Here is a 27,827-nt window from a genome sequence, read left to right as displayed (position 1 = left end):
GGGGTCATCGCGCCCCACTGGGCAGCTACCGCCCGCCTCAAGCTGGGCAAACCCCAGCCAATAAGGTGTTGCCTCGCCACGGTCCGTTAACCTCACTGGGTGCGTGGGGTTTAGGGTGAAAACTGACAAGCGGCCCGACAACTTTGCACCAAGCAATACCAAACCAAAGAAGAAAATATCAACTGCCCTAAAGCTGGGCACATGGAACGTCAGGACACTGACACCAGGTTTCTCTGACGACCTGCAAGAAATCAATGACGCCCGAAAAACAGCAATCATCGATAGGGAGCTGAGCAAGCTGCAGATGGATATTGTTGCTCTCCAAGAGACCAGGCTCCCAGGATCAGGATCTGTGAGAGAGAGGACCTTCTCTTTCTTCTGGCAAGGAAAACCTCCAGATGAGACCAGAGAACATGGTGTGGGATTTGCCGTCAGGAATGCACTGCTGGGACACATTATGCCACCGATGGGGGAAACCGAACGAATTCTGTCTCTGCAACTGTACTCCCAAACAGGACCAGTCAATGTAATTAGTGCATATGCACCAACCCTGACTTCTCCAGCAGAGGCAAAGGAAAAATTCTACGATGACCTCAACAGAGTCATAGCGAGAATCCCTGTAAAGGAGCCACTGTTCATCCTCGGCGACTTCAACGCCAGAGTGGGTGCCGAGCACAACATTTGGCCCACTTGCCTGGGTCAATTCGGCATAGGAAGGATGAATGAGAACGGGCAACGTCTGCTAGAACTCTGCTGCCTTCATGGTCTTTGTGTCACCAACACGTTCTTCGGCACAAAGCCTCAACACCGAGTATCTTGGAGACACCCCAGATCCAAGCACTGGCACCAGCTTGACCCGATTCTTACCAGGCGTGCAAGTCTACCCAGCGTCAAGATTACGCGTAGCTACCAGAGTGCTGTCTGTGACACCGACCACTCCCTGGTATGTAGCAGGGTCAAGATGCAACCAAAGAAGATTCATCACTCGAAAAAGGCGGGCAGACCTCGCATCGACACCACCAAGACCCGCAACCAGGACAAGGTGGAAGATTTTGCACACGTGCTCGAGGAAGCTCTTCCTGGCCCAGCTAGGGTCACTGCCTGTAAAAGATGGGAGCACTTCAGAGACGCTGTGTTCAACGCTGCCATTTCCACCTTTGGCAAGAAGACCAGCAGGTCGGCAGACTGGTTCGAGGCTCACTCGGAAGAGATGACACCTGTAATCGAAGAGAAGAGAAACGCCTTGGCAGCCTACAAAGCCTGCCCAAGTCGGCGCAACTTACAGATCCTTCGGGCCGTCCGCTGCAAAGTGCAGCAGAGCGCCAGGCGATGTGCCAACAACTATTGGCTCCAGCTCTGCTCCCAGATACAGACTGCAGCGGATACAGGCAATGTAAGGGGAATGTATGACGGCATCAAGCAGGCCCTTGGCCCAATCCAGAGGAAGACCGCTCCTCTGAAATCTGCCACTGGCGAGGTGATTCAGGACCAGACACTGCAGCTGAAGCGCTGGGTCGAGCACTACTCTGAGCTATACGCCAGGGACAATGTGGTCACCGAAGATGCCCTGAGCGCCATTGAGTGTCTGCCTGTGTTAATGGAGCTCGACAGTGAACCGACCCTGGAAGAACTCAGCGATGCCCTAGACTCCCTTGCTTCTGGTAAAGCTCCTGGCAAAGATGGCATTCCTGCTGAGACCTTGAAGTGTTGCAGAGGTAGCCTGCTCATGGAGCTGCACGAAATTCTCTGCCTCTGCTGGGAAGGAGGAGAGGTGCCACAGGACATGAGGGATGCCAACATCGTCACACTGTATAAGAATAAAGGTGACAGGGGCGACTGCAACAACTACCGTGGAATCTCCCTCCTCAGTATTGTCGGAAAGCTGCTTGCTCGAGTCGCATTGAAGAGGCTCCAAGTACTTGCAGAGAGAGTTTATCCAGAATCACAATGTGGATTCAGAGCTGGCAGGTCCACCATCGACATGGTCTTTTCCCTCAGACAACTGCAGGAGAAATGCAGGGAACAGAAGCAGCCACTCTTTGTAGCCTTCATAGACCTGACGAAGGCCTTCGACCTCGTCAGCAGGGATGGCCTGTTCAAGATCCTCCCCAAGATCGGATGCCCACCCAGGCTCCTCAGCATCATCAGATCTTTCCATGAGAACATGAGGGGCACCGTGGTCTTTGATGGCCTAACATCAGGCGCCTTTGACATCCGAAGTGGAGTAAAGCAGGGCTGCGTACTGGCTCCAACCCTATTCGGGATTTTCTTCGCAGTTATGCTGCGGCACGCCTTCGGATCTGTCACGGAAGGCATTTACCTCCGGACCAGGTCGGATGGGAAGCTCTTTAACCTCGCCAGGCTGAGAGCCAAGACAAAGGTTCGGCTGAGGTGTCTGCGCGACTTCCTCTTTGCCGACGACGCAGCAGTCACTGCCCACTCGGCTGAAGACCTCCAACGGCTCATAACCCGCTTCAGCGAGGCCTCTCAGGCTTTCGGACTCACCATCAGTCTGAAGAAAACACAAGTCATGGGACAAGGAGTGGACTCCCCACCTGACATCGGCATCTCTGATTCCAAACTGGAAGTTGTTCACGACTTCGTGTACCTGGGCTCCACAATCTCTGACTCCCTCTCTCTTGATACGGAGCTAAACAAACGCATCGGTAAGGCATCTACTACCATGTCCAAACTGACAAAGAGAGTGTGGGCCAACAATAGGCTGACTGAGTATACTAAGATTCAGGTTTACAGATCCTGTGTCCTGAGCACTCTCCTTTATGGCAGTGAGTCTTGGACACTCCGCGCCCGTCAGGAAAGACGGCTGAATGCCTACCACATGCGCTGCCTTAGACACATCTTGGACATCACCTGGCAGAACAAGGTGACAAACAACAACGTCTTGGGGAGAGCAAGAATCACCAGCATGTACACAATGCTGAAACAGAGACGAATGCGCTGGCTCGGGCACGTTGTGCGAATGGGCGACGGCAGGATCCCCAAGGATCTCCTGTATGGAGAGCTGAGGCAGGGAAAGCGTCCAGTAGGCAAGCCCCAGCTACGGTACAAAGACGTATGCAAAAGGGACCTGGAAGCCATGGACGTCGATCTTGCTATATGGGAGACACTGGCTGCAGACCGTTCAGCCTGGAGGCAGTCTGTTCAACGAGGTCTCTCCAAGTTCGAGGAGTCACTTGCCAAGGAATCGGAGGCAAAGAGACAGAGAAGGAAAGCCGGTAACCAGGAAGACAGACCAGAATCGGACTTCGTTTGTGCTCGGTGTGGGATGGACTGCCACTCTCGGATTGGCCTCATCAGTCACACCAGACGCTGCACCAGGATTGACAACTAGGGCGCAACTCCATAGTCTCCCGAGACTGAAGGATGCCTACTACTAATGTTCATTGTCTACATAAACGATCTACCAGATGGAATACAGAATTATATGAACATGTTTGCTGATGATGCTAAGATAATAGGGAAGATAAGAAACTTAGATGATTGTCATGCCCTTCAAGAAGACCTGAATAAAATAGGTATATGGAGTACCACTTGGCAAATGGATTTTAATATGAATAAATGCCATATTATTGAATGTGGAATTGGAGAAAAGAGACCCCACACAACCTATAACTTATGTGACAAATCTTTAAAGAATTTTGACAAAGAAAGAGATCTAGGGGTGGTTCTAGATAGAAAACTGTCACCGGAGGACCACACTAAAAACATCATGAGAGGAGCCTATGCTACACTTTCTAACTTCAGAATAGCTTTTAAATACATAGATAGAGAAATACTAAAGAAATTGTTCATGACTTTTGTTAGAACAAAGCTGGAATATGCAACAGTTGTATGGTGCCCATATCTTAAGAAGCACATCAACAAACTGGAAAAGGTGCAACGACATGCCACTCAGTGGCTCCCAGAACTGAAGGACAAGAGTTACATGGAGAGGTTAGAGGCATTAAATATGCAAAAACTAGAAGATAGAAGAAAAGGAGGCAATAAGATCACTACATACAAAATAGTAACAGGAATCGATATAATTGATAGGGAAGAATTCCCGAGAGCCGGAACTTCAAGAACAAGAGGTCGTAGATTTAAACTCACGAAACAAAGCTGCCGGAGAAATATGAGAAAATTCCCTTTTGTAAACAGAGTGGTAGACGGTTGGAACAAGTTAGGGGAGAAGGTGGTGGAGGCCAAAACTGTCAGTAATTTCAAAGTGTTATATGACAAAGAGTGCTGGGAGACGAGACACCATCAGCGTAGCTCTCATTCTGTAACTACACTTAGGTAATTACACTTGGGTAATTACTAGTACTATAACTATTTTCTATTGCTGACTATATTTACTAGGTTTTGAAATATTTCTGCTTCATCTGAGTACAAATGAACACTTTAGTATCCTGTGTTAACTTGTAAGTAATGTCACTCAAAAGAGCTACTTTCTTTGTTTTTATATGATGAATATATATATTAACAAGGAAGGTCTGTTTATATGTTAAACTACCTAGTAAATGTTATAGCTTTAGTGATCTCTCTCATATACAGGTATAGACTCCTTAGACTGTCACTTGTTCAACCCAGCATTACCTACCCACTTGTAATAAAATTACAAAAAAGTTTTGTCCTGAATCAATAGAGAACAGAAAATTTAAGTGATACATCAGCTGAGATTTACATCAATAATTCTTGTCTCTACACCTAGCTTATTAATACAATTTAAATCTCACTTGTCTATAGTCCCGAAAATCTCTCCACTGTTGTCCAAAAGCATCCTTAAAATCAGTTGGCCTCAGCGACGCGTACTTGCCACACCAAATTTTGTGTGTCAGTTGGGAGAACTGGCCAGCTAAGGAGTCCTTTGTGTTTAAATTGTTGTGGTGGTGGCTGAAGAAATACTGAAAAAGAAAAATCCATATCAAACAAAATCCATTACTGTATTACATATTTCAATTGCAGGCAATGAATGATGATATTTTAGGTTGCTGTATCAGGCATATCACATGCAATACAAACAATATTAAGCATATTAAAATGAAAATCTCCCCCTTTGTGCATATATTTTAGAATATGAACAAAGATAGAAGAGACTGAATGTAATGGGTTGCATCGTTCGTTGGTCAACAGGTGGTATGGGTGTATGTGTGGCAGGTTTTGAAGGTGGTGGGTGTTCTACCCCTGCAAGCCCACATATTTATTACAATCTGGCTCATCCGGTACTTTCCACAGGATTTGATCCAATCAGCTCATGTCCATTTGTGTTTTGGCAGCATTTCCTATATTTGGTGGGGAGGTTAAAGAGCTGTGGGCCTTTCATGTTCAAAATTTTCTGATAGTGCCTATGGGACCTCTTTTCTTCACTATAGTTCGTTCTACATTTCCTGCCGTATCTTCTATTCCTGCAAGTTATTCTATTATGCATATCAGAGATATGGCCTTCCAGTACCCTTCATGTGTATATTGTGATATAGTCCCAAATATTTAGGTGTTTTACTAAGTCTATGCATGCTGTATAGGTTCTCTGAATTTTATCCATTACAGAAATCTCTCTTGCTCAGAGGGGGGTAACTGTACACCGAACAGTACTTAGAGCAGGAAAGCACAATTGATTTAACCCTTAAAGTGCGCATCACGTCATATGACGTGCTGGACGTTGTTCCAGTCAACTGCGCATCACGTCATATGATGTGTTGGAGTACTATGCAAGATTTAAACAGCCCGTGGATTCACGGGGTTCACCACACCTTCATCAGGGCTCTTGTAAACAGATGCCATTTAAAAAAAAAATTGTGGGCCAAACTCCCGGGTGTTATTGGCCTCAGTATTGAGTGAGCAACCAAGCCTGACACACGCAGCATGAGCTAACAGCACTGCTGTTCAGCTTGTGACCACAGCATCGCCTAAAAATGCCAAATTATACTTGTTCATGCTATTATGTAGCGATGATATTATTACAGAAGACCCCTGACTGTGATAAAACTGACCAGGGTTCTGATAATAGCAGGATTGTGGCGATATTTAACGCTGTGCGCCATGGAGGGAGGAGTAATGTTGTGGGAGGGAGGGTGGTGGCGATGTCTTCTGACTGTGTGTGGCCACCTTTTATTGACTGCACTCAGCATACCAGCTTAGTGGTTCACTATGGTGAACACAAATGTAGATACTTATATATAACGTGTGTATAGAGGGTATAAACAGCAAGAGAAGGTTTGGAGCCGCCATTTTGGTGAGGGCGGTGGCGTCGTCTGCACGACGCCACCGTGCAGACGACGGTGTTGTTTACTGGTTACCACGATGGTCTTTGGGCACCATACCAGTTCATTTGTACAAGTATGGTGAATAAAACAGGTAGATATTTATATATAATGTGTGTATATAGCGTAATAACACCACACAGTATTGTTGGAGGAGAAATATTAGTGCGTCTGGCCTTGAGGGCGGCCGCCGATCAGCTGACTGTGAGATTAGCCACATCTTTGTGTCTTTACTCACCATACAAGCTTAGATGTACAGTTATGGTGAACAAAACATGTAGATACTTATATATAACGTCTGTATATAGTGAATTATAGCAAAAACATTATTGTGGGAGGAGAATGTGGGTGAGTCAGATGACTGGAGGGAGGGCGGGAGTGGCTGGCTGGTAAACGGCGGTCATTCCTCGTTACTTTTTGACTCATAATAGCTACTTAGTGGTTCGTTATAGTGAACAAAACATGCAGATACTTATATATAACCTGTGCTTATAATGTAATAACCGACAAAGTAATTGTTCACTGATTGATGAACATAATTGAATCAATATGCACAATATGCACACCATATTTTTGAGTACAGCAATGATTCACTCATTTTATTATATAAATATATCAAACTACACACTATTGAATAATATTACAGCAAAAAAAGTATGAAAAATCAATCAGAGACATTGAAATAATTAGGTAATTATCTCTTTGTGGCAACTCTGGCCTGACAGCTAGCGAGCAACAGACCGCCTGGGACGCAGGCTGAGTCAGCGCCTATAATTTGCCAGACTTCCCCGCTCTATAGCGGGCAATATATGCCACTTACGATTTTTTTATTATTTTTCCCGTGATCAGTGAACACAAATTAACAGGTTAGAAAGAAAATATATATATTTTTTTTTCAAAATGACATGCGCCTGTGGGGATGATAGGATATTAAACCCTGAGCATGTTAAGGGTTAAGGGGGCATTAGGTTCCAATTTGCCCCAAAAATGCAATAAATGAAAACTTGTTCAATTTCAATCAAACTTTTTTGACAAGTTCTATATGAAAAGTGTTTCATCTGGTCCAAGTTTCAGCATCGTAGCATAAATAGGAAGGGAGAAAAAAAATATTGAAGTAGTTGTGAAAATTATGCCAAAATGGTCAAAATCGATTATCAATCAAAAGTGTCAACTGAAATCATAGCTATGACTCTTTGCTATCACAATAGCATATATTAAACAAATATTATAATTAGTTTAATTGGAAAAAAAATTTAAGAAAAAAAAAAGTTTTTTTTTTTTTTTTTTTTTTTTTAAATATTTTTCTTTCTTTCTTTTTTTTTGGGGGGGGGGGGGCGATTTGCATCAAACTTACACACCTGACTGTACGTAAGCCAATTTTGGAGAAAATTGGTTGATGTCAACCTCAGCCACAGATTTTAGAACCTTAGACTTTATTCATTTCTGTTTTTTTTTTCAATTGACACAAACGTTTACAAAACTGATTCCTTTTTTATTCCATTTACATGAAACTTACACAGTATATGTGGAGGGCATGTCTCTACATTGGGGGGCTTTCATTTTTCTCTAAGTTCATTTATTGATTTTATAATAGCAATAAACATGCCATATTTGCAAAAAAATTTGGGGGAACTTTGAACATTTGTATTAGGAAAACTAAAGATGTTTTGTTAATTCTAAAGCCTCAAATCCTTTATTATATGCTAATGTGTCAGAAAAGTGTCACAGAATAATTATATCTGAAACGTGTGTTCTGAAGTGTGGACTTGAAAATGTGTAAAAAACGTTGAGAAAAAAAAAAAAAAAAAAAACTCCCTTTCTATTTACGCTGCAGTACTGAAACTTGGGACAATTTAAGCACTTTTCATATACAACTAGAAAATTAATATTGGTTGACATTGAACAACTTTCACTATAATAACCAGGCGCCCCCTTAAAAAGTAGGAGTACTTTGTTGTGGTGTAATCCATTGATTTAATGGTTCTCATAATCAGCTCTATCCTTCTCTTGGGTGATGCTACACTTGCTTGATATGATCACTCAACATTAGCATGTCTAGCAATATTTATTTCTACATTGTAGTTTTCCTTATATCAGATCTGATTGTCTTGTACTGTATATTGTTTCCTGAAAATGTTCCTACTTTTTTTCAAAATTTAGGGCAATGGAATGTACACTCCCCGTCCTAGCTATCGAACCTCAATCATTTTTCTATTCCACCTATTCATTTGTGATCCGGCCCCAAGCGGCACCCCCATTCAGGAGAAGCGTATGTAGTTTCACGTCGGGCCACCGAGTTGCCAGTGGCACGACTTTGTTTACCCACAGCGGACAAACCCTTACCCCTCTTTCACTGTCTCATATCCGTGCATATTTTTTCTATCCTGCTTCTAGTGCATCAGGAAATGCAGGAAATATGTTGTTTTGGGCTTCAACAAGCAGACGTCAAAAGAAAACATGTTGTGATGATCTATTATCAAAGCATTCAGTTTATAAATGAAAATGAATCTGGAATGTCTCCTGCGTGGTGGATAAAGGTGCAGAGGAATGTGTCCAAATTTGAGATTGTGCAGGACAGTTCTTTCTCTCCTGAGCAAATTTATAAAGCAGATGAAACAAGTCTGTACTGGTGTAAGTTAACCTAACCAAACATAACCTAACCAAATATAACCTAACCAAACATAACCTAACCAAATATAACCAAACCAAACATAACGAAACAAAACAACAAAATCAAATATAACAGCATCTCGACCCTCAACATCCAGGCCACAACCCTCAACATCCAGGCCTCGACCCTCAACATCCAGGCCACAACCCTCAACATCCAGGCCTCGACCCCTCAACATCCAGGCCTCGACCCCTCAACATCCAGGCCTCGACCCTCAACATCCAGGCCACAACCCTCAACATCCAGGCCACGACCCTCAACATCCAGGCCTCGACCCCTCAACATCCAGGCCTCGACCCCTCAACATCCAGGCCTCGACCCTCGACATCCAGGCCTCGACCCTCAACATCCAGGCCTTGACCCCTCAACATCCAGGCCTCGACCCCTCAACATCCAGGCCACGACCCTCAACATCCAGGCCTCGACCCCTCAACATCCAGGCCACGACCCTCAACATCCAGGCCTCGACCCCTCAACATCCAGGCCTCGACCCCTCAACATCCAGGCCACGACCCTCAACATCCAGGCCTCGACCCCTCAACATCCAGGCCACGACCCTTAACATCCAGGCCTCGACCCCTCAACATCCAGGCCACGACCCTCAACATCCAGAATTCTGTCTGATGATGAATTCTGATAAAGAAAGAGATCTAGGGGTGGTTCTAGATAGAAAACTAACACCTGAGGACCACATAAAGAATATTGTGCGAGGAGCCTATGCCACGCTTTCTAACTTCAGAATTGCTTTTAAATACATGGATGGCGATATACTAAAGAAATTGTTAACGACTTTTGTTAGGCTCAAGTTAGAAAATGCAGCAGTTGTGTGGTGCCCATATCTTAAGAAGCACATCAACAAACTGGAAAAGGTGCAAAGACATGCTACTAAGTGGCTCCCAGAACTGAAGGTCAAGAGCTACGAGGAGAGGTTAGAGGCATTAAATATGCAAAAACTAGAAGATAGAAGAAAAAGAGGTGATATGATCACTACGTACAAAATAGTAACAGGAATTCATAAAATCGATAGGGAAGAATTCCTGAGACCTGGAACTTCAAGAACAAGACGTCATAGATTTAAACTAGCTAAACACAGATGCCGAAGAAATATACAAAATTTCACTTTCGCAAACAAGAGTGGTAGACGCTTGGAACAAGTTAGGTGAGAAGGTGGTGGAGGCCAAGACCGTCAGTAGTTTCAAAGCGTTATATGACAAAGAGTGCTGGGTAGACGGGACACCACGAGCGTAACTCTCATCCTGTAACTACACACACTCACACATAATATGGTCCTCCCATGGGAAAGTGATCACGTCCTGTTAGACATTAAATATGCTTTAAGATATCATCTATTAGAAAATGGGGACAATGAAACAGTTGATAAAGTTGATTTAAGGAGAGGTCACTATGGGAAACTTCGAGAAAATTTGAAGGAGTGTAATTGGACAGACTTGTTGCTAGGCAGGGAAGTAAATGAAATGTATGACAAATTTTACAAAATATACGATGAAGGCACACAAAACATTCATGCCAAAACAGAGATGCAGGGCCAGAGAACAGGATTGGTTCAACAGAAATTGAGAGGGCCAGAGACCAAGAGAGACAAAAATGGAATCAGTATAGGAAGAGGCCAAACCCCCAAACATACCAGTGATACAAAGATGCGAGAAACGACTATACGGCAGTAAGGAGAGAGGCAGAAAGAAATTTTGAAAAGGGGATAGCGGATAAATGTAAAACAGAACCGGGCCTATTCTACAAATTCATAAACAACAAATTGCAGGTAAAGGATAATATCCAGAGGTAGAAAATGGGAAACAGATTCACGGAAAATGAAAATGAAATGTGTAAAACACTAAATGAAAAGTTCCAAAGTGTGTTTGTACAAAATGAAATCTTAAGAGAACCAGATACAATAAGAATTCTAGAGAACAACATAGAGCGTAAATTAATAATTAAAGTCAGTGAGATGTAATTAGTCACTAATTAATGTCATAAGTGAAGTGTAAGGTAATTACCAAAGTGTTGACATTGTTGGTTGTCAAGCAGTGTAAGTGATCAGTTCTGTGTTAATGTAATTCATTGCGGGTTAATTAACTGTCAGTGGGACAGTAATTAGTGCAATTATTCACATATTACTAATTGCCGGGTGTTAGAGTAATTACCTTTGAAAGCCTTGTTTGATTGCCTGACTGTGTGTTGACAGATCTTGATTTAACATAAATTACCTGCTTTTAAATGTCTGTCCAGGAATGTAATTAATGTAATTGTGTTAAACTTGTTGTTTTGGCTGAAATTGATTAGATCAACTGTTGTGTGTTTTACAACAGTACTGTAATGTAACTGATCATCTTGACTGCCGTCCGGAGAGACGAGCTTGAACATAATTAACTTGATGTACAGAAGACTCTGCGACAGGTCTGTCTGCTGTGTATTTGTTGTTGTCATTTTAAATTGTTTTGCCGCAGTCGCTCAGCACTGCTACTTGCGTCTGAGTGGTCACCCACTGTTTCAGTTAGTTCATGTTGAGGAGCCACGAGTGGTCTGAACTGGAGTTCAACTATACTGGCTGACTGTATAGTGTTGCCTGATGTCAACTACGGACTTTAACGTAACGTTAAATTATTGTGCTTTGTATTAGTATTAAGTTTTGTGAATAAATGTTAATTGTTAACAAACAACAAGGGTCTTTCCATCAACACCTTCCAATAACCTTTTCTTCAGTATTGGACTCTGCCACATACTTTAATCTGATTATATGCTTTTCTGGATACTTCTGAACTCTGACCCATTTTACACACACACACACACACACACACACACACACACACACACACACACACACACACACACACACCCCAAAATTAAATTTTGGTGCGAGATCCCATTGAGCTGCCCTTACAACTGCCATCAGCAGTTAGAGGAGCTCCACGACCCAGTGGAGAAAGAGTACCAAGGATCTGGACTCTGGTGACGGCTCTACATCATCTATTTCAGCCTTAAAGTAATACTCTGCACACACAACAGTCAATATGCTGTTAGTGCAGTCCTTTGACTGAGGTCACTTGTATTAGTGCCATTCCCAATAGATATAATCTCACAACACAACTGAGTAAAATGTGGCAAGCTATCTTGTCTTGAGATGATTTTGGGGCTTAGCGTCCTCATGGCCCGGTCCTCGACCAGGCCTCATTTTTTGTTACACACCCCTAGGAAGCAACCCATTGCAACTGTCTAGCAGGTACCTATTTACTGCTAGGTGAACAGGGGCATCAGGATGAAAGAAACTCTGCCCACTTGTTTCCGCCTCCCTGGTGAAGGCGGAGGCTGTGTGTACCGGTGGACTCAGCTGGCGACCTTGTGGGCTATATCTTAAGTGGGAGTGATTTATGTTGGGCAAGTTCGATCGAGGGGACCCAAGTTTCTGTGTCAACAGACACATAGGAAAAGGAAGCCGAGGAGGATTGAGTTGAATTCACTTGCTACAGGTGCAAGGCTGAGTTCAGGAAGGAACCCCACCCCGTAGTGGACTGAGGTGCTTCCCAGGTTGATCAGTGGCACCCAGGACGGGGAAAGCCAAGACCCCGCAACAGCTGTTATCGTATTTGTTGAAGTATTGGATGTTTTACTTGGTGTTAACAGTATTGCGCCCCGGGTGTGTGCTCCACGCATATGCACAAAGTAAGCCTGGCGGTGCGGGCGAGCGCTCAGTGACACTAAATGTGTATACTCGTTTCAGTTTTCTCACCTTAATTCTTGTGCTACGTCGTTTGTTTTGGTATTAATGTGTTCGCAATTAAATTCCCTGCAGATGTATATGCATATATTGTCCAAAAGCTCAGCGTGACTCCCTTAGCAAAGCCTCAAGTTACCCGTGAACGAGAACCAATTATCACACCCGCAACCTAATGTGTAAACTCATTCAGTTTGATAACATAAATGTGGTACATCGCTCGTTTGGTAACAAATTGTTCGCAATATTTATAGCCCGTATTTTAAAACTAGTCCCATAATAATAGAGCAATAACTCTAATTTTAACAAATATTTTAATATTGGACGCTCATCACCACAAAATTATTTATATCTTTCCAGTGTACCGACATAAAATTTTGTGTTATATCTTTAATTTTAATATCAAATTGTTCGCAATATAAAGGCGCGTATTTTAAAACTAGTCCCATAATAATTGCACAATAAACAGAATTTTAAGAAATATTTTAAAATTTTGACCAAAAACGTATTTATAATCTTTCAAGTGTTCTGACATTAAGTTTTGTGTTACATCTTTCATGTTGATATCAAATTGTGCGCACTCAAAAGGCGCTCATTTTGAAACTATGCCGAAGTCGATCGGATAGAAATTGAGTTTTATACAAATATTTTTTGTATTTGATGCGAGCAGTATCCAAAGCTAGGACACGAGAGAAAAAAGTGGACACGAGGGGTGTCCAAAGAGAGCGATAGTGTTATATTAATATCTGGGGTTCTGGTAAGGGGGGCCCACTGTAATCATATCCTCTCTAGTATTTGACAGAGTTGGTAGTAGAGTCTGGACATTTTTCTTATCCTCTTCCTCTTGCTAAACAAATAAATCTTCCTGATACGTAAAGTTCAGAACAGTGTGCTCCTGCCTCTCTCAATTGCTAGACCACTATGACATGGTCTTAGATGTTAAGGACGACAAGCAAAATGTTGATGCAAAATACACACAGATTTTGCAAAAGCCATCAACCAATGTGAACATGGTGTTATTGCACACAAAATGAACTCAAAAAGAAGTACAGTTCCTGTACTGTAGTGTTAATATCTCAATATTACATCCCCCATTCAAAACTGGAGAAATTGCTGACCAGCAGAGCATGCAAGCACCTTTACTACCAGAATCCACTCAATAAAATATCTAGATTATTGTGATCACTTAAAAATTGTAAATCTGTATTCTCTAGAGCATAGGCAGAAGAGATACAACATAACTTACACTTGGAATACTATGACAGATTTCAAATCTGTACACAGAAGTAATACCACATGAGACCAGAAAGTATGGCAGGATGTGCAAATTAGCTCCATTGAAAAGCTGAAGTGCAATAGATATGCTGAGGGAGAACTCAACATAAAAAGCCTGAGACTTTTCAACATACAGTACTCCCTCTACACACAAGGGGCATAACGAGCCGACCTTTCCTTGTGTTCAAAAGAGAATTTGATAAACACTTTCAAAGGATACCTGATATAACCACAATGTGAGTCAGACACCAAGCTGCAACAGCCTGGTTGACCATATCACCAACCAGGAGGCCAGGTCCGAGTCCGGGCTGCAGGAACACTGATCCTTGGAATCATTGGAAGGTAAACGAAATCTAAGGTAAAAGTGTTTGCCAAGGAGCCACCAATAGAAGCCCTCACAGAAAAAGCAATATAATGAGAGCTTATATACTACTGTATATATTAAAAACACATCATACTATATAACCTCATGACCATAGGCACATTACCTTCTGGCAAATTCTTCCCAACCACTACATTCAATTTTTATCCATTACATTTAATAACATCTACATACATGTCATCACTTGTTTCTAAATTAGTTTAAATTTTTCTCAAATCTACACTTTTTTTTTCCTCCACATTTGACTAATCTTTTTCACAAACTGTTTACTGACATTATACTTCCCTTTCCTTGTCTCCTTTCCATCTTCACTTTGGATCCATCAACTCCACTTTTCTCCCTCATTAACTGCTCTTGCCACTTCCTCATTCATCAAGCAGTTCCCATCACTTTTCTACCAATTTGTCTAATGCTTCCATGATGCTTAACTAAACATTCCTTGTATACACCTGACATTATAAAAAGAATAGTCAGTACTGTACAATAAATTGTAGCCCAATAAAAGTAAAAGATATGACTGCCACAATCTCTCACAAGATTGAACTTCACAGATAAGTAGTAGTTGCATAAAACAAAGTGTTAGGTTAAACATAGTCTAAATAAATAATAAATCTGCAAATTAGCACCACATCATGGAATGTAAGCAAGGACAGTTTTCCCTAACAGCCAGAGCAATTTTGTATAATTTCAAATATTTATTTTGAAATTAATTTGCCCAAAACAACAACACACTATTGACATCATGAATTATTAACTTAGCTAGGCCTAGATTGAGCTTTGCTAGTTCTGAGGAATAAACATATATTTCATTTTTGTTCATATTATGTTTCTTTCTATAAACTAAACCAATATTAATTTAAGTTGAAACCTTAATAGCCTTCAAGGCAACTCTGGCTATGAGGCTCAATAGACAGTCATTTATACATACATCTACACATCCATCCAGCATGTTGTTATAGATTCAGCTACTCGGAACAAGTTCCAAGTAGCACGGGCTATGGCGAGCCCTAACTTACCTGGCACAGGAGCGGGGCAAGTAGCACAGGCTATGGTAAGCCCGTAGTGGACTTACCTGGCACAGGAGCAGTGCTGTGGTTACTGCCATCCAGCAGTACACAGATATAAAATATTTCTCCCTCCTGTATACAGGTCAAAACACAAATAACCAACCTGAGCAATAGGTGGTGTATTCACCAGGCACTGGATTCCTGCTGCCATAAAGCAAGTATTACCCAAATTTCTAAGGCCACATATGCCACCAACTGCATTGTCATCTGTCAAATATGAATAAGAAGAATGTTTAATAAAAATAATAACAATTTAAACATATATACTAAGTAACATATGAACAAAATTAATGAAGTGAAGCAACACAAGGTGGCAACACCACAGTGCCTGCCCCAAATAACAAGCGCCACAATCCACCAGCCAACCTTCACTACCTTCACCGACACCACCACCAAACCTTGAGCAATACTCATAGTTAGAGGCAGCCAGTAAAATGGCTACAGTAAAGATTTGCCCATAGTGCCATAAGAACATAGATTATCAAGAAAGTTTTCAGTGCCAACTCTATTCAACTCTCTTCAAAACATAATTCCAATCTATAACAATGGAAACTGTGAAGACTAAAGCAAATTATAATCAAATGGAGAGAATACCTGGAGAGAAACATCATAATGGACAAAGTTTGGTTTTTAAACAGGAACGTCTTGCATAGCAGCTCTAAGTATTTATGACAGAACCACAGGTAACTTGCAAGGTAAGGTTAGGTTGGGCTTGATTATATATAGACAAAATAAAAACTGACAGCCACACACAGAAAACATTCCTAGAAATTAGAACAATTGGAAGGATAACAGGCAAACTACTGAATTAGACGAAGATTTTCTAAACGGACAGACAAGTGTGAGCAGTGATCAGAAGAAACTTATCTGGCTGGAGATGTCATTAGCAGAGTACCTCAAGGCTCAGATCTTGCGGTGATAACGTTTATTATCTATATAGTGAAACCTCAGTTTTAGAATTTTTTGATTCTCAAGCTCAATATCTTCAACAAATTTGACTCGGTACTTAAGGTTTGCCTCGGTGCTCGGGTTTGTTGACACACGTATGGGTTGACCGAGTGAGTGGCGCGCTTCAGTTTACCAGTGTCTCCCGCCTAGTGATGACCGCGCTTGAATTCTTTGTGAAGAATGTAATTAATTGTTTTTGTGATTTTTGGTTTCTGAACATAAAAGTTCTTGTTATATATCACATTCCAAGAAAGTCAGTGGTAAAGTTCAACCTAAGAAAATAGTTGTGAGGATAACGATAGAAGAAAAGCAAGAGATCATTCATAGAGAGAATCTGATGTCTCACTACAGACAAGTGTTAAAACACAGGGAAAAACATGTGTCAATAAACAGATTATTATTAAGACAAACAAGCAGTGAGCCACAACCAGGTCCTAGTGGTATGCCTGCAAAACATAGGAAAGAGAGTACCCCAGAAATGTCATCACCGCCTGCTCTTATAATGGAAGGGGACTCCCACTTCTAAACATTAACACCTCCTCCTCCTCCCTCACCACCTCACTGTCTTCCGTATGTCAACAGGAGTCCTCATTAGAGGTAAGATATACATGCAGTACTGTATAGTAGCTAGTACAAAATGAGTTATTCGGTATAAAATGTATTTTAAAGTGAATATTTTGGAGGGTGTGGAACGGATTAATTCAATTTACATTATTTCTTATGGGAAAATTTGCTTTGGTTGCCGAATTTTTGGTTGACGATGAGTTTCTGAGAACAGATTACGATCATAAACAAAGGTACCACTGTATCCCTTTAGAGAATTCTATTGTGAACAATTTGATACTAAAATGAACGAAGTAACATGAAAATTGACACAAGACAATTGAAAGCAGTATACACATTTTAGTGCCGTTGTACGCTCACGGGTAACACTCTACTGATTTTCAGGTTTGCTGCAGGTGGCACACCGGGTTTTTTGACCTTTTATGCATATATCCCTTTAGAAAATTATATTGCGAACAATTTGATACCAAAATGAATGATATAACACGAAAATTGATGTTATCAAACTGAAAAGAGCATACATATTTGTGTGCGGGTGTTGTGGGGGTGTCAATGGGTGCTAGCTCACGGGCGACGCTTTGCTGACTTTCGTCTTTGCCAAAGCTTCGCCAAAATGAACGATGTAGCACGAGAATTTAGATGAGAAAACTTAAAAAGAGTATACACATTTTAGTGTGGGCACGCGCTCGCAGCAAATGCTCGGCCCACATTGGGAGGGTTGGAGGAGCACGCACCAGGCCATTCAATGCGTTAAAACCACGTAAAGAGCTCTAGGAATTGTCGTGGATAGTAAGCTGTCACCATAGGGACACATACAGGGTACTGTGAGACGAACCTAAGATTCACTAGCAAATTTCAACTTTTATGAGACCAAAATTGGAATAAGCATCAATGATAGTATTTCCAAATATCAAGAAACACACCAATAAACTAGAAAAGGTGCAGACATTCTACTACTTGGCTCTCTGAACATAAGAACATCAGCTATTAGCAGAGGATGTAGACATCAAACATACAGGGCAGAAAGATAGGAAAAAAAAAAAAAAAGCAGTGTGATCATTCTATACAATAGTAACAGGAAACAACAAAATAGGTAAGGAATAATTTTTTAATCCTGCACTTTAAGAACAAAGTGTCCATCAACTCAAGCCGAGTAAAAACGTTGCCGAAAAAAAAATTTAAAGTTTTCTTTTGCGAACAGAGTTGCAGAAGGTTGGAACATGAGATGGCGATGTTGCCTAAATCATTACAGGAGCTTCAATGTGTCAGATTCAGACGATGAGCAACAATAACGTGGCTGAAAATATGATGACCAAACCACACACCAGAAGATGAAGAAACGATGACGTATTGATCCATTGTGGCCCATTATCAAGTCAATTGTGACTTGATAATATCACACTTGACGATATATCATAATGTCAGATTATTGTGACTGTCACAATCGGTGTCACATGACAAAGATTATTGGTAAAATAGGACACCAAGAATGTAACTCTCATCCTGTACCTACACTTAGGTAGGTACCTGATGGCAGCACCAGGTCCTGCCCAATAACACCAGCCAATCAATCACCTGGTGCTCTTTAAATACACATTAATTTAGCCCAGGGTACAATTCAACTACGGTGAGTACCAAATGGCGAAACCTTTCGGTGATATATGACTTATTACCAAGACATCAGTTGTACAAAAATGTAAATAGAAGTTGGAATGAAATGAAAATTAATTGCATTACAACATCCTGAAACTGGATAAAAGTACAAAAACAATCAAATTATCATACATAATAGGCAGCCCTCAATTTGAGAAGTGTTTGCAGTTCTGAAAATCCAAGTAGAGCATGACCTACACTAACTAATATTTAAAAGTACAGTATATTGAAAATAGGGATATCCTCCACAGACATCACAAAAATCTACTTTTCAACTCTCCTAAATAAAGCACTGACGTGAACATTATTATTTAATACTACTCCCATCACTTTACATTCACAAATACAGTAGTGTTGAGTGAGATTTGTGGCTGACAACATACTAGACCCAAGGACCTCCTAGAAGTTTTTGCAAATATGAACAATAATATTGTGAAGCTAGAAGAAAAATTATTCAGTAAAAAGCTGTTACTGGCCTTAAGAAGCATAAAATCCACTCCCCTATTAGAGTGCCTTATTACCTGTGATATCTCCATAAGATAGTGTTCCCGATTCATGTACAGGGCTATTGAAGGTTGCTGGCATGTGGGGTCCATACACAGGACCAACACCAAAGTCACCTGGCTCTAGTCCTGGCATTTCACTAAGACCTGTTGAGTCAGCATTGTCAGGCTGTTCAGTACTGATCATGGTGTATCCTAATCCAGGGTGGGAGTTCCCATAATGATTATCATCAGATCTGTTGAGGAAATATATACCATATTACTAACATAAGCTTGTGAAACACATTTTTTAATTATAACACTAAATATACAGAAGGTTGAAATACAGAAATTGTGAGAGGACCAGAGAGGTAAAGACAAGAAATGGGTACAATACAGGAAGAGGCCTAACCCCTCAAACATACTAGCACTACAAGCAAGCAAGAACAAATACACAGCAGTGAGGAGAGAGGGAGGCAGAAAGGAACTATGAGAAAGGTATTGCAGACAAATGTAAAACACATCCAGAGCTTTTTATAAAGTCATTAAAAGCAAGCTGCACATAAAGAATAAAATCCAGACATTGATAATAAGGAACAGATTTAGGATTACAGCTCTTGCTTGCAGTTTTACTAGGTACGTCAACTGACAGCACCTATGAATCCCAGGCTTAGTTTGTGTGTAATTACCTAAGTGTAATTACCTAAGTGTAGTTACAGGATGAGAGCTACGCTCATGGTATCCCGTCTTCCCAGCACTCTTTGTCATATAACGCTTTGAAACTACTGACGGTCTTGGCCTCCACCACCTTCTCACTTAACTTGTTCCAACCGTCTACCACTCTATTTGTGAAGGTGAATTTTCTTATATTTCTTCGGCATCTGTGTTTAGCTAGTTTAAATCTATGACCTCTTGTTCTTGAAGTGCCAGGTCTCAGGAAGTCTTCCCTGTCGATTTTATCAATTCCTGTTACTATTTTGTATGTAGTGATCATATCACCTCTTTTTCTTCTGTCTTCTCGTTTTGGCATATTTAATGCTTCTAACCTCTCCTCGTAGCTCTTACCCTTCAGTTCTGGGAGCCACTTAGTAGCATGTCTTTGCACCTTTTCCAGTTTGATGATGTGCTTCTTAAGATATAGGCACCACACAACAGCTGCATATTCTAGCTTTGGCCTAACAAAAGTCATGAACAATTTCTTTAGTATATCGCCATCCATGTATTTAAATGCAATTCTGAAGTTAGAAAGCATAGCATAGGCTCCTTGCACAATATTCCTTATGTGGTCCTCAGGTGATCGTTTTCTATCTAGAACCACCCCTAGATCTCTTTCTTTATCAGAATTCTTTAAAGATTTCTCACATAATATATAGGTTGTGTGGGGTCTATGTTCTCCTATTCCACATTCCATAACATGACATTTATTAACATTAAATTCCATTTGCCAAGTGGTACTCCATCTACTTATTTTGTCCAGGTCTTCTTGAAGGGCATGACAATCATCTAAATTTCTTATCCTTCCTATTATCTTAGCATCATCAGCAAACATGTTCATATAATTCTGTATGCCAACTGGTAGATCATTTATGTACACAATAAACATCACTGGTGCAAGAACTGAACCCTGTGGTACTCCACTTGTGACATTTCTCCATTCCGATACATTGCCTCTGATTACTGCCCTCATTTTTCTATCAGTCAGAAAATTTTTCATCCATGATAGAAGCTTACCTGTCACCCCTCCAATATTTTCCAGTTTCCAGAACAACCTCTTATGTGGAACTCTGTCGAAAGCCTTTTTTAGGTCCAGATAGATGCAGTCAACCCAACCATCTCTTTCCTGTAATATCTCTGTGGCTCGATCATAGAAACTGAGTAAATTTGATACACAGGATCTTCCAGATCGAAAACCATACTGTCTGTCTGATATTATATCATTTCTCTCTAGGTGTTCTATCCATTTAGTTTTGATTAGTTTTTCCAATACTTTCACTATTACACTTGTCAATGATACAGGTCTATAATTGAGGGGGTCTTCCCTGCTGCCACTTTTGTAGATTGGAACTATGTTAGCCTGTTTCCACACGTCTGCTACGACTCCTGTACACAGGGATGCCTGAAAGATCAGGTGAAGTGGAATGCTGAGCTCAGATGCACATTCTCTCAGAACCCATGGTGAAACGCCATTTGGGCCAGCTGCTTTGTTCTTACTTAGCTCCTTGAGCATTTTTTCCACTTCGTCTCTAGAAACCTCTATGTGCTCTATGTTGTTCTCTGGAATTCTTATTGTATCTGGTTCCCTAAAGATTTCATTTTGTACAAACACACTTTGGAACTTTTCGTTTAGTGTTTCACACATTTCCTTTTCATTTTCCTTGAATCTATTTCCCATTTTCAACCTCTGAATATTATCCTTTACCTGCAATTTGTTGTTTATGAATTTATAGAATAAGGCTTGTTCTGGTTTACATTTCACTGCTGTCCATGTTTCAAAATATCTTCGTGCCTCTCTCCTCACTGTCGTGTAGTTGCTTCTCACATTTTTATATCGCTGTTATGCTTGGGGGTTTGGCCTCTTCCTATACAGTATTGATTCCATTTTTATGTCTTTTGGTCTCTGGCCCTCTTGCAATTTCTGTTGAACCATTCCTGTTTCCTAGTTCTGCATCTCTGGTTTGGTACAAATATTTTTGTGCCTTTATCGTATATTTCATAAAACTTGACATACATCTCTCTCGCTTCATTTCCTAACAGCAAGTCTTTCCAGTCAAATTCCTTAAAGATATTTCGAAGTTCCACATTATGTCCTCTCCTGAAATCAGGTTTTTCAACTGCTTCAACCTCCTTATTTTCTTCCAGTACCAGAACAGCCTCCGAAGCCAAACCCTGCCCAGCCAGAAAACCAGCAAGGAAAAGTTCAGGCTCCTGTACAGCTGCTCAAACAACCACCGAGTGACCTGGGTCCCCCTCAAAAACAGCAGACGATGGGACTCCAGCTGGAGCAAAGCCACATGAGGAAGAGAAATGGACGCAGTCCAAAAATCCCACATGAGGCCCACCCAAGTCCAAACCCCAGATGGAACCAAATGGGATTTCCTTCAATTCACCAGGAACCCAAAACCGGCAAGCTGGGAAAATAAAAACATGTCCCTGGTGAGCAGACAAGTAGACCGGCTGAGAGCCCAAACCAACCAATTATCGAGGTAGGCCACAACCCGAGCCTCTAACAAACGAATACAGGCCACCACAACCCAGGTTAACACTTTCGCGCTATCTGGACGCGCCGGCGCGTTCGGTTTCGTCTAACGTAAACGCATAGTGGACATAAAGTTATGTCTACTTTTAAAATATTTGTATAAAATTCAATTTTTATCCGATTTACTTTGGGTTTGTTTCAAACTGCGCGCTATGAGGCTCTCTTTCTCACCACTAGGCTGCATGGTACAATAAGTTCATGAAAGGTGTGGATAACTTCGATCAAATGGTATTTTGTCCCAAACGGGTTGCAGGTGGGTGACTAGCCGTTTATACTGGTAATTCTTCCCCCATATCATGTATTATATGCATATGTCTGTTTAGGGAATTTTATTCCTATCAATATACAACCAAAAATAACTGTGTGCAACAAGTATAATCTTGACAAACATAACAAAAGTAAAAATATTTCGTGTGTGTTTGACGCTCACTGATATGTTCCAGCGTTGTTTTATATTTGTCGCTATTCTAACTTACGCTTTGTTGATATTTTTTACCTATGGGCACATAGAACATTCTATTGCGAACACATTGACATAAAAATGAATGACGTACATAGAAAATTAATGTCATGAGAGTGAAATAAGTATAAACTTTCAAAGCGCCGTGCGTCATCCCGTCACCGATACCGGGTAACAATTTCACCACTTCCCACACTCTTGCGGGCGGGCTGCATCATTATTCTACGCTTATATTCATATCACCGTGTTGGGAATTTCATTGCGAGTCCATTGATACCAAAATTAACGCTGTAGAACAAGTGTGGAGGTGATTACAATCCCAAGAGTAAAAACATTTTGTTGCTGATGGGCGCTCACGGCGAGTCATCTATGTAGTTATTTATTTGGTGCTGGTATCCCTATATGTTTCTTGACTTATTTTACTAATGTTCTTCTAGAGAATTTTATTGCGAACACGTTGGTACCAAAATGAAATACGTAGCATGAGAACTAAGGTCAGAAGAGTAAAAAGAGTATACACATTTTTGTTTTTACGCTTAAGCGATAAAAACGCAGCGCGCACATTCGGTTGGCTGAGTGACCTTTGCGGAGAGCGTGAAAGTGTTAAAAGGTGTGAACATGCGAGGTGCCAGAATAAAGCCGAATGGAAGGCAACAAAAGCGGTAAGCCTGATGCCCAACTACGAAACCTTGCCAATCCCTGAACTCCGGTGAATAGGACGGTGCTAATATGCGTTCTTGAGGTCCAGGGAGATTATCCAAGCCTCCGGCTTAAGAAGGTGGACCTGGGACAAAGTAGTCATCCGAAAGTAGGGCAAGGAATCCAATGGTTTAGACGGGACAAGTCCAGAATGAACCCGAGATTCGCAGTCCCGTTTTGGAACCGGAAACAAGCTTGAAACCCATTTGAGGGACAAAGTCATTTCGACATCGAAGTCTACCACCCCCAAGCGAACTCAAAGATGACCCGACAAAGATAGGGAAGAAGCCCGCCCCGCCAGCCCCAACCAGAGGAGCCGCCCAATGCCACCAAAGGCCAGAAGAGACGACACGAAAGGCCCACGAAATGTGGGACGAAGTGTGATCCCATGAAATGTGGGACCAAATGTAATCCCACGAAAGGGCAGACACGACCTTCAAGAAGCCAACCAGATGAAGAAGACTCTGGAAGATGCACCGGCTCTGAACCTGGTACCAAAAGCCACCCTTGACTTGCTGAAACCCGAGCCCTGGCATGACCACCCCGGGAAGAGCAAGCAATCCAAGAGGAGAGAAACCTCCGGAAGGATGTATCTGAGGAACCCAAAGGCACCCAGAAACGAGCCTAGAGTTGAGAGCCGCACCAAACTCAAATTCATACAGAGATTTAAGACACGAAAACCCCCGACTCTGCAACAACAAACCTTGCTCAGAAGGCACAAAGACCCAGGCAGGATCAAAAGGAGTCCAAGCAGACTCCCCCTGAGCCCGGGGAACCCCCAACACAGGCCCTGGGGCAGAGCCCATATCCAAGCCCACTACCCTTGAAGAAAAGGCAGAGTCTAAGGGAAAAGCTTCAAAGAGAGAGAGTCTGCTGGTCGACTCTGAAGCCTTGATGAGGAATTCAGGCTAAACTTCCATTCCAAAGTTGGAAGGGGCAACCCCCAAAGCCACCCGAGCCTCAATACAAACCAAACTCCAGCCCGGCCCAGCCCAGCCCGGAAACCATCTGAGGTTTAGAAGCCGGAAGCGGGGAGGGGGAAAAAGCAGGGCAAACAACACCCACCTGGGAATAAAGCAAGGGCACGGACTGAACCAAGGTTGAAGTAACCATCACCCCTAAATCCTGGTCCCTAAAATCCAAATGGGGCAGCTCCGAGGCTTCCAACCGGAAAACCAAGCTACCGCCTGACCCATCACACCCTCACATGAAAAATGGGTAAATTGAATAAGAAGTCGGGAACATGTCCCGTAAGACTCATGGTTGTATGTGGAACGCTTCACGATTTTGCGTGTCATCCTTGTATGCGTCTCCGACCCAACAGGCAGCATAACAGACAGGATGGATGCCAGTCACTACGAGGCAAAGGCAGCAAACACCCCTCAGCATCGTGTAAGTCGAGACAGGGCTCTGAAGACACGTCCTTGGTACACCCGAGCCCTGAACTCATAGGGTATGTGAGCCCTATGGGAAGCCCAGGTACAAGGGCCAGCTAAGCTGGTAACCCCTGTCTGCTGCAGGCAAACTGACAACTGGCATTGCCGTGAAACCTCCAGGCAGCAGAGGAAGACTACCAAACACAACCTAGGCTAGCTTAATGGGAAGCTAGGCAGACCTCCTCCACCAAGGAAGCGAGAATGTGCTAAAGCAAACAAAATGAACCCACTAAGCAACACACACAGACTAAGCAGTCTCCAGAGAGAATCCTTGGCCACCGCTGATTGCAAGCTGCGCTAGTCGCAGTGCGCCCCTCCCAGCACAAACCCAATCCCTACCCGAGGCAAGATGAGAAGCCCAAGACCCCACAAGCAAGCCGGCGAGAACACCACCAAGCGATGGAGTCCTCGAATGGAAGTAATACCCAAACGATCCAGGGAAGATGACCCTGACTCGCAAGGGAAGAACTTACCGGGCACCTAGGGGAGGGAACTCTAGGCACATGCAGCCCAGTACAGGTATACTGGGCCTCCACAAAACACAACTGGCAAAGTCAAAAACTCAAAGTCAGACGAGAAATTGAGGCCAGAGAGGACAGGCGACACTTGGCACATCAGTCTACGAACTGAGGGTGGTGCGGCCTACCTTGAGGTGTTTTTGGGGCTTAACATCACCGCAGCCCGGTCATCGACAAGGTCTCCTTGCTACTGGACTGGTCAACCAGGCTGTTGGATGTGGCTGCTTGCAGCCCGACATATGAGTCACAGCCTGATCAGGTATCCTTTGGAGGTCCTTATCGAGTTCTCTCTCGAACACTGTGAGGGGTCGGCCAGTTATGCCCCTTATGTGTAGTGGAAGCATGTTGAACAGTCTCGGGCCCTCTGATGTTAGATAAGAGTTCTCTCTCAGAGTACCTGTTACACCTCTGCTCTTCAACGGGAGTATTCTACACATCCTGCCATGCCTCCTGGTCTCATGTGACGTTATTTCTGTGTGTGCAGGTTTGGGACCAGCTCCTCCAGCTTTGGGACTATTTTCCACGTGTAAATTATATATTTTTTCTGCTTGCACTCAAGAGGAGAAAAATTTAGGCATTTCAGTCGGTCCCAGTAGTTTTGGTGTTTTACCGAGTGGATTTTAACAGTAAACGATCTCTGCACGCTCTCCAGGTCAGCAATTTCTCCAGCTTTGAAAAGGGCCGTCATTGTGCAGCAGTATTCCACTCTAAAGAGCACTAGCGTCTTGAAGAGTATCATCATTGGTATAGCATCTCTAGTGTGAAAGGTTCTTGTTATCCAACTTGTCATTTTTCTTGCAGTTGTGGCGGCTACTTTATTGTGTTCTTTAAAAGTAAGGTCTTCCGACATGAGTACACCCAAATCCTTAACATTGCTTTTTCATTCTATGTTATGATTTAACTGTGTTTTGTACTGAATGTGGTTTCTGTTTTAATACTTTCATTTTTTCTGTAGCGCATGAGCTGGAACTTATCTTCGTTAAACACCATACACTGTAGTGTCTTCACTCGATTATCCAGACTATATGGGAAGGACCCCCAGCCGGATAATCACTTGTTCTGGATAATAGTACTTTTTCACCCGAGTCCAAAAGTGACCATTTCCAACTATTTTTATACTACAAACAACATAATTTGAATTGCCTTGCCACATATAATTATTAAATATTCAACTAGAAACCTCAACTTACCTTGTTGTTGTTCGTCTTGATTGATCTTGAAGTTAAGAATTCTTGACAATTTACACAACCTATACTAACACAACACTAAAATTAACACTTAAAATTACTGTACAGTTCATTAAGCAAAGTTAGTTTTGCTGCCAGCTGCTGAAGCTTCGCTTGTTGAAGGCATTTGCGTTGCCTGTGACGCCTCACTGGTTCAAGGCGCTTGGCTTGCCTGTGACGCCTCACTGGTTCAAGGCTCTTGGCTTGCCTGTGACGCCTCACTGGTTCAAGGCGCTTGGCTTGCCTGTGACGCCTCACTGGTTGAAGGCTCTTGGCTTGCCTGTGACGCCTCACTGGTTGAAGGCTCTTGGCTTGCCTGTGACGCCTCACTGGTTCAAGGCGCTTGGCTTGCCTGTGACGCCTCACTGGTTCAAGGCTCTTGGCTTGCCTGTGACGCCTCACTGGATCAAGGCGCTTGGCTTGCCTGTGACGCCTCACTGGTTCAAGGCTCTTGGCTTGCCTGTGACGCCTCACTGGTTCAAGGCGCTTGGCTTGCCTGTGATTCCTCACTGGTTCTAGGTGCTTGGCTTGCCTGTGACGCCTCACTGGTTCAAGGCGCTTGGCTTGATTTTCGTACCATATAATGATCAAGTGTAGCTTGCCTTCTGTGTTCACTGGCCTGTTGTATGATCAGCTCTTTGGTTCGTCTCAGGTACTGATACATGTTTCCAACTTCTGGATGAGCACAATTGGATGAAAAATTGATTAATCCGTCAATATAGGTCATGAATACACTGTATTTCGTGGTCAGTGGTGTTGGTTCTTCACTGCCTTCTTCATCCTCATCTTTGTTTACCTCACCAGTAATAGACGGGAGAATCTCTTCACTCATCACACCATATCCTGGGTCAGTGGCATCTTTTTCAAGCCAATCAACCACATCCTGTCTTTCTACGTTTTTGCCAGCATTTCTGAACATTCCATGGATTTCATCTGTAAATCCTTCAAAATCCATTTCTTCATCCTCCTCACTGCTGACTGTAGACGTGAGGAGTTTTTTCCAGGAATTCTTCAGTCGATTCCTTTACTTCACTCCACACCTTGGCCCAGTTATAGATGGCTTCCTTGATTGTATAGTTTTTCAAATTCTCAAGTTTCTTCTTCAGTTTTTTAGCCCTGTTATCTACACCGAGTTCAACATCCTCCGGAAGAGGCAAAACCACCAAAACTTCGTTGAGCATCTTTTTGGTGTACAACCTC

At 42.4% G+C, this 27,827-nt stretch overlaps 1 protein-coding gene across 1 annotated transcript in view; it reads right to left on the bottom strand.

Moving 5' to 3' along the window:
* Positions 1 to 27,827, bottom strand: part of LOC123760115 (uncharacterized) — a 226,604-nt gene that overhangs the window by 177,729 nt on the left and 21,048 nt on the right. The window contains 3 exon segments of the mRNA XM_045745600.2: positions 4,737 to 4,904; positions 15,489 to 15,592; positions 19,072 to 19,289. Coding sequence (XP_045601556.2) covers positions 4,737 to 4,904; positions 15,489 to 15,592; positions 19,072 to 19,289 — 490 coding nt within the window.

This window comes from Procambarus clarkii, chromosome 16 (assembly GCF_040958095.1).
Source record: "Procambarus clarkii isolate CNS0578487 chromosome 16, FALCON_Pclarkii_2.0, whole genome shotgun sequence".
NCBI lineage: Eukaryota > Metazoa > Arthropoda > Malacostraca > Decapoda > Cambaridae > Procambarus > Procambarus clarkii.
The sequence above is the reverse complement of the archived record's forward strand: the minus strand, read 5'-3'. Positions and strand labels throughout refer to the sequence as shown.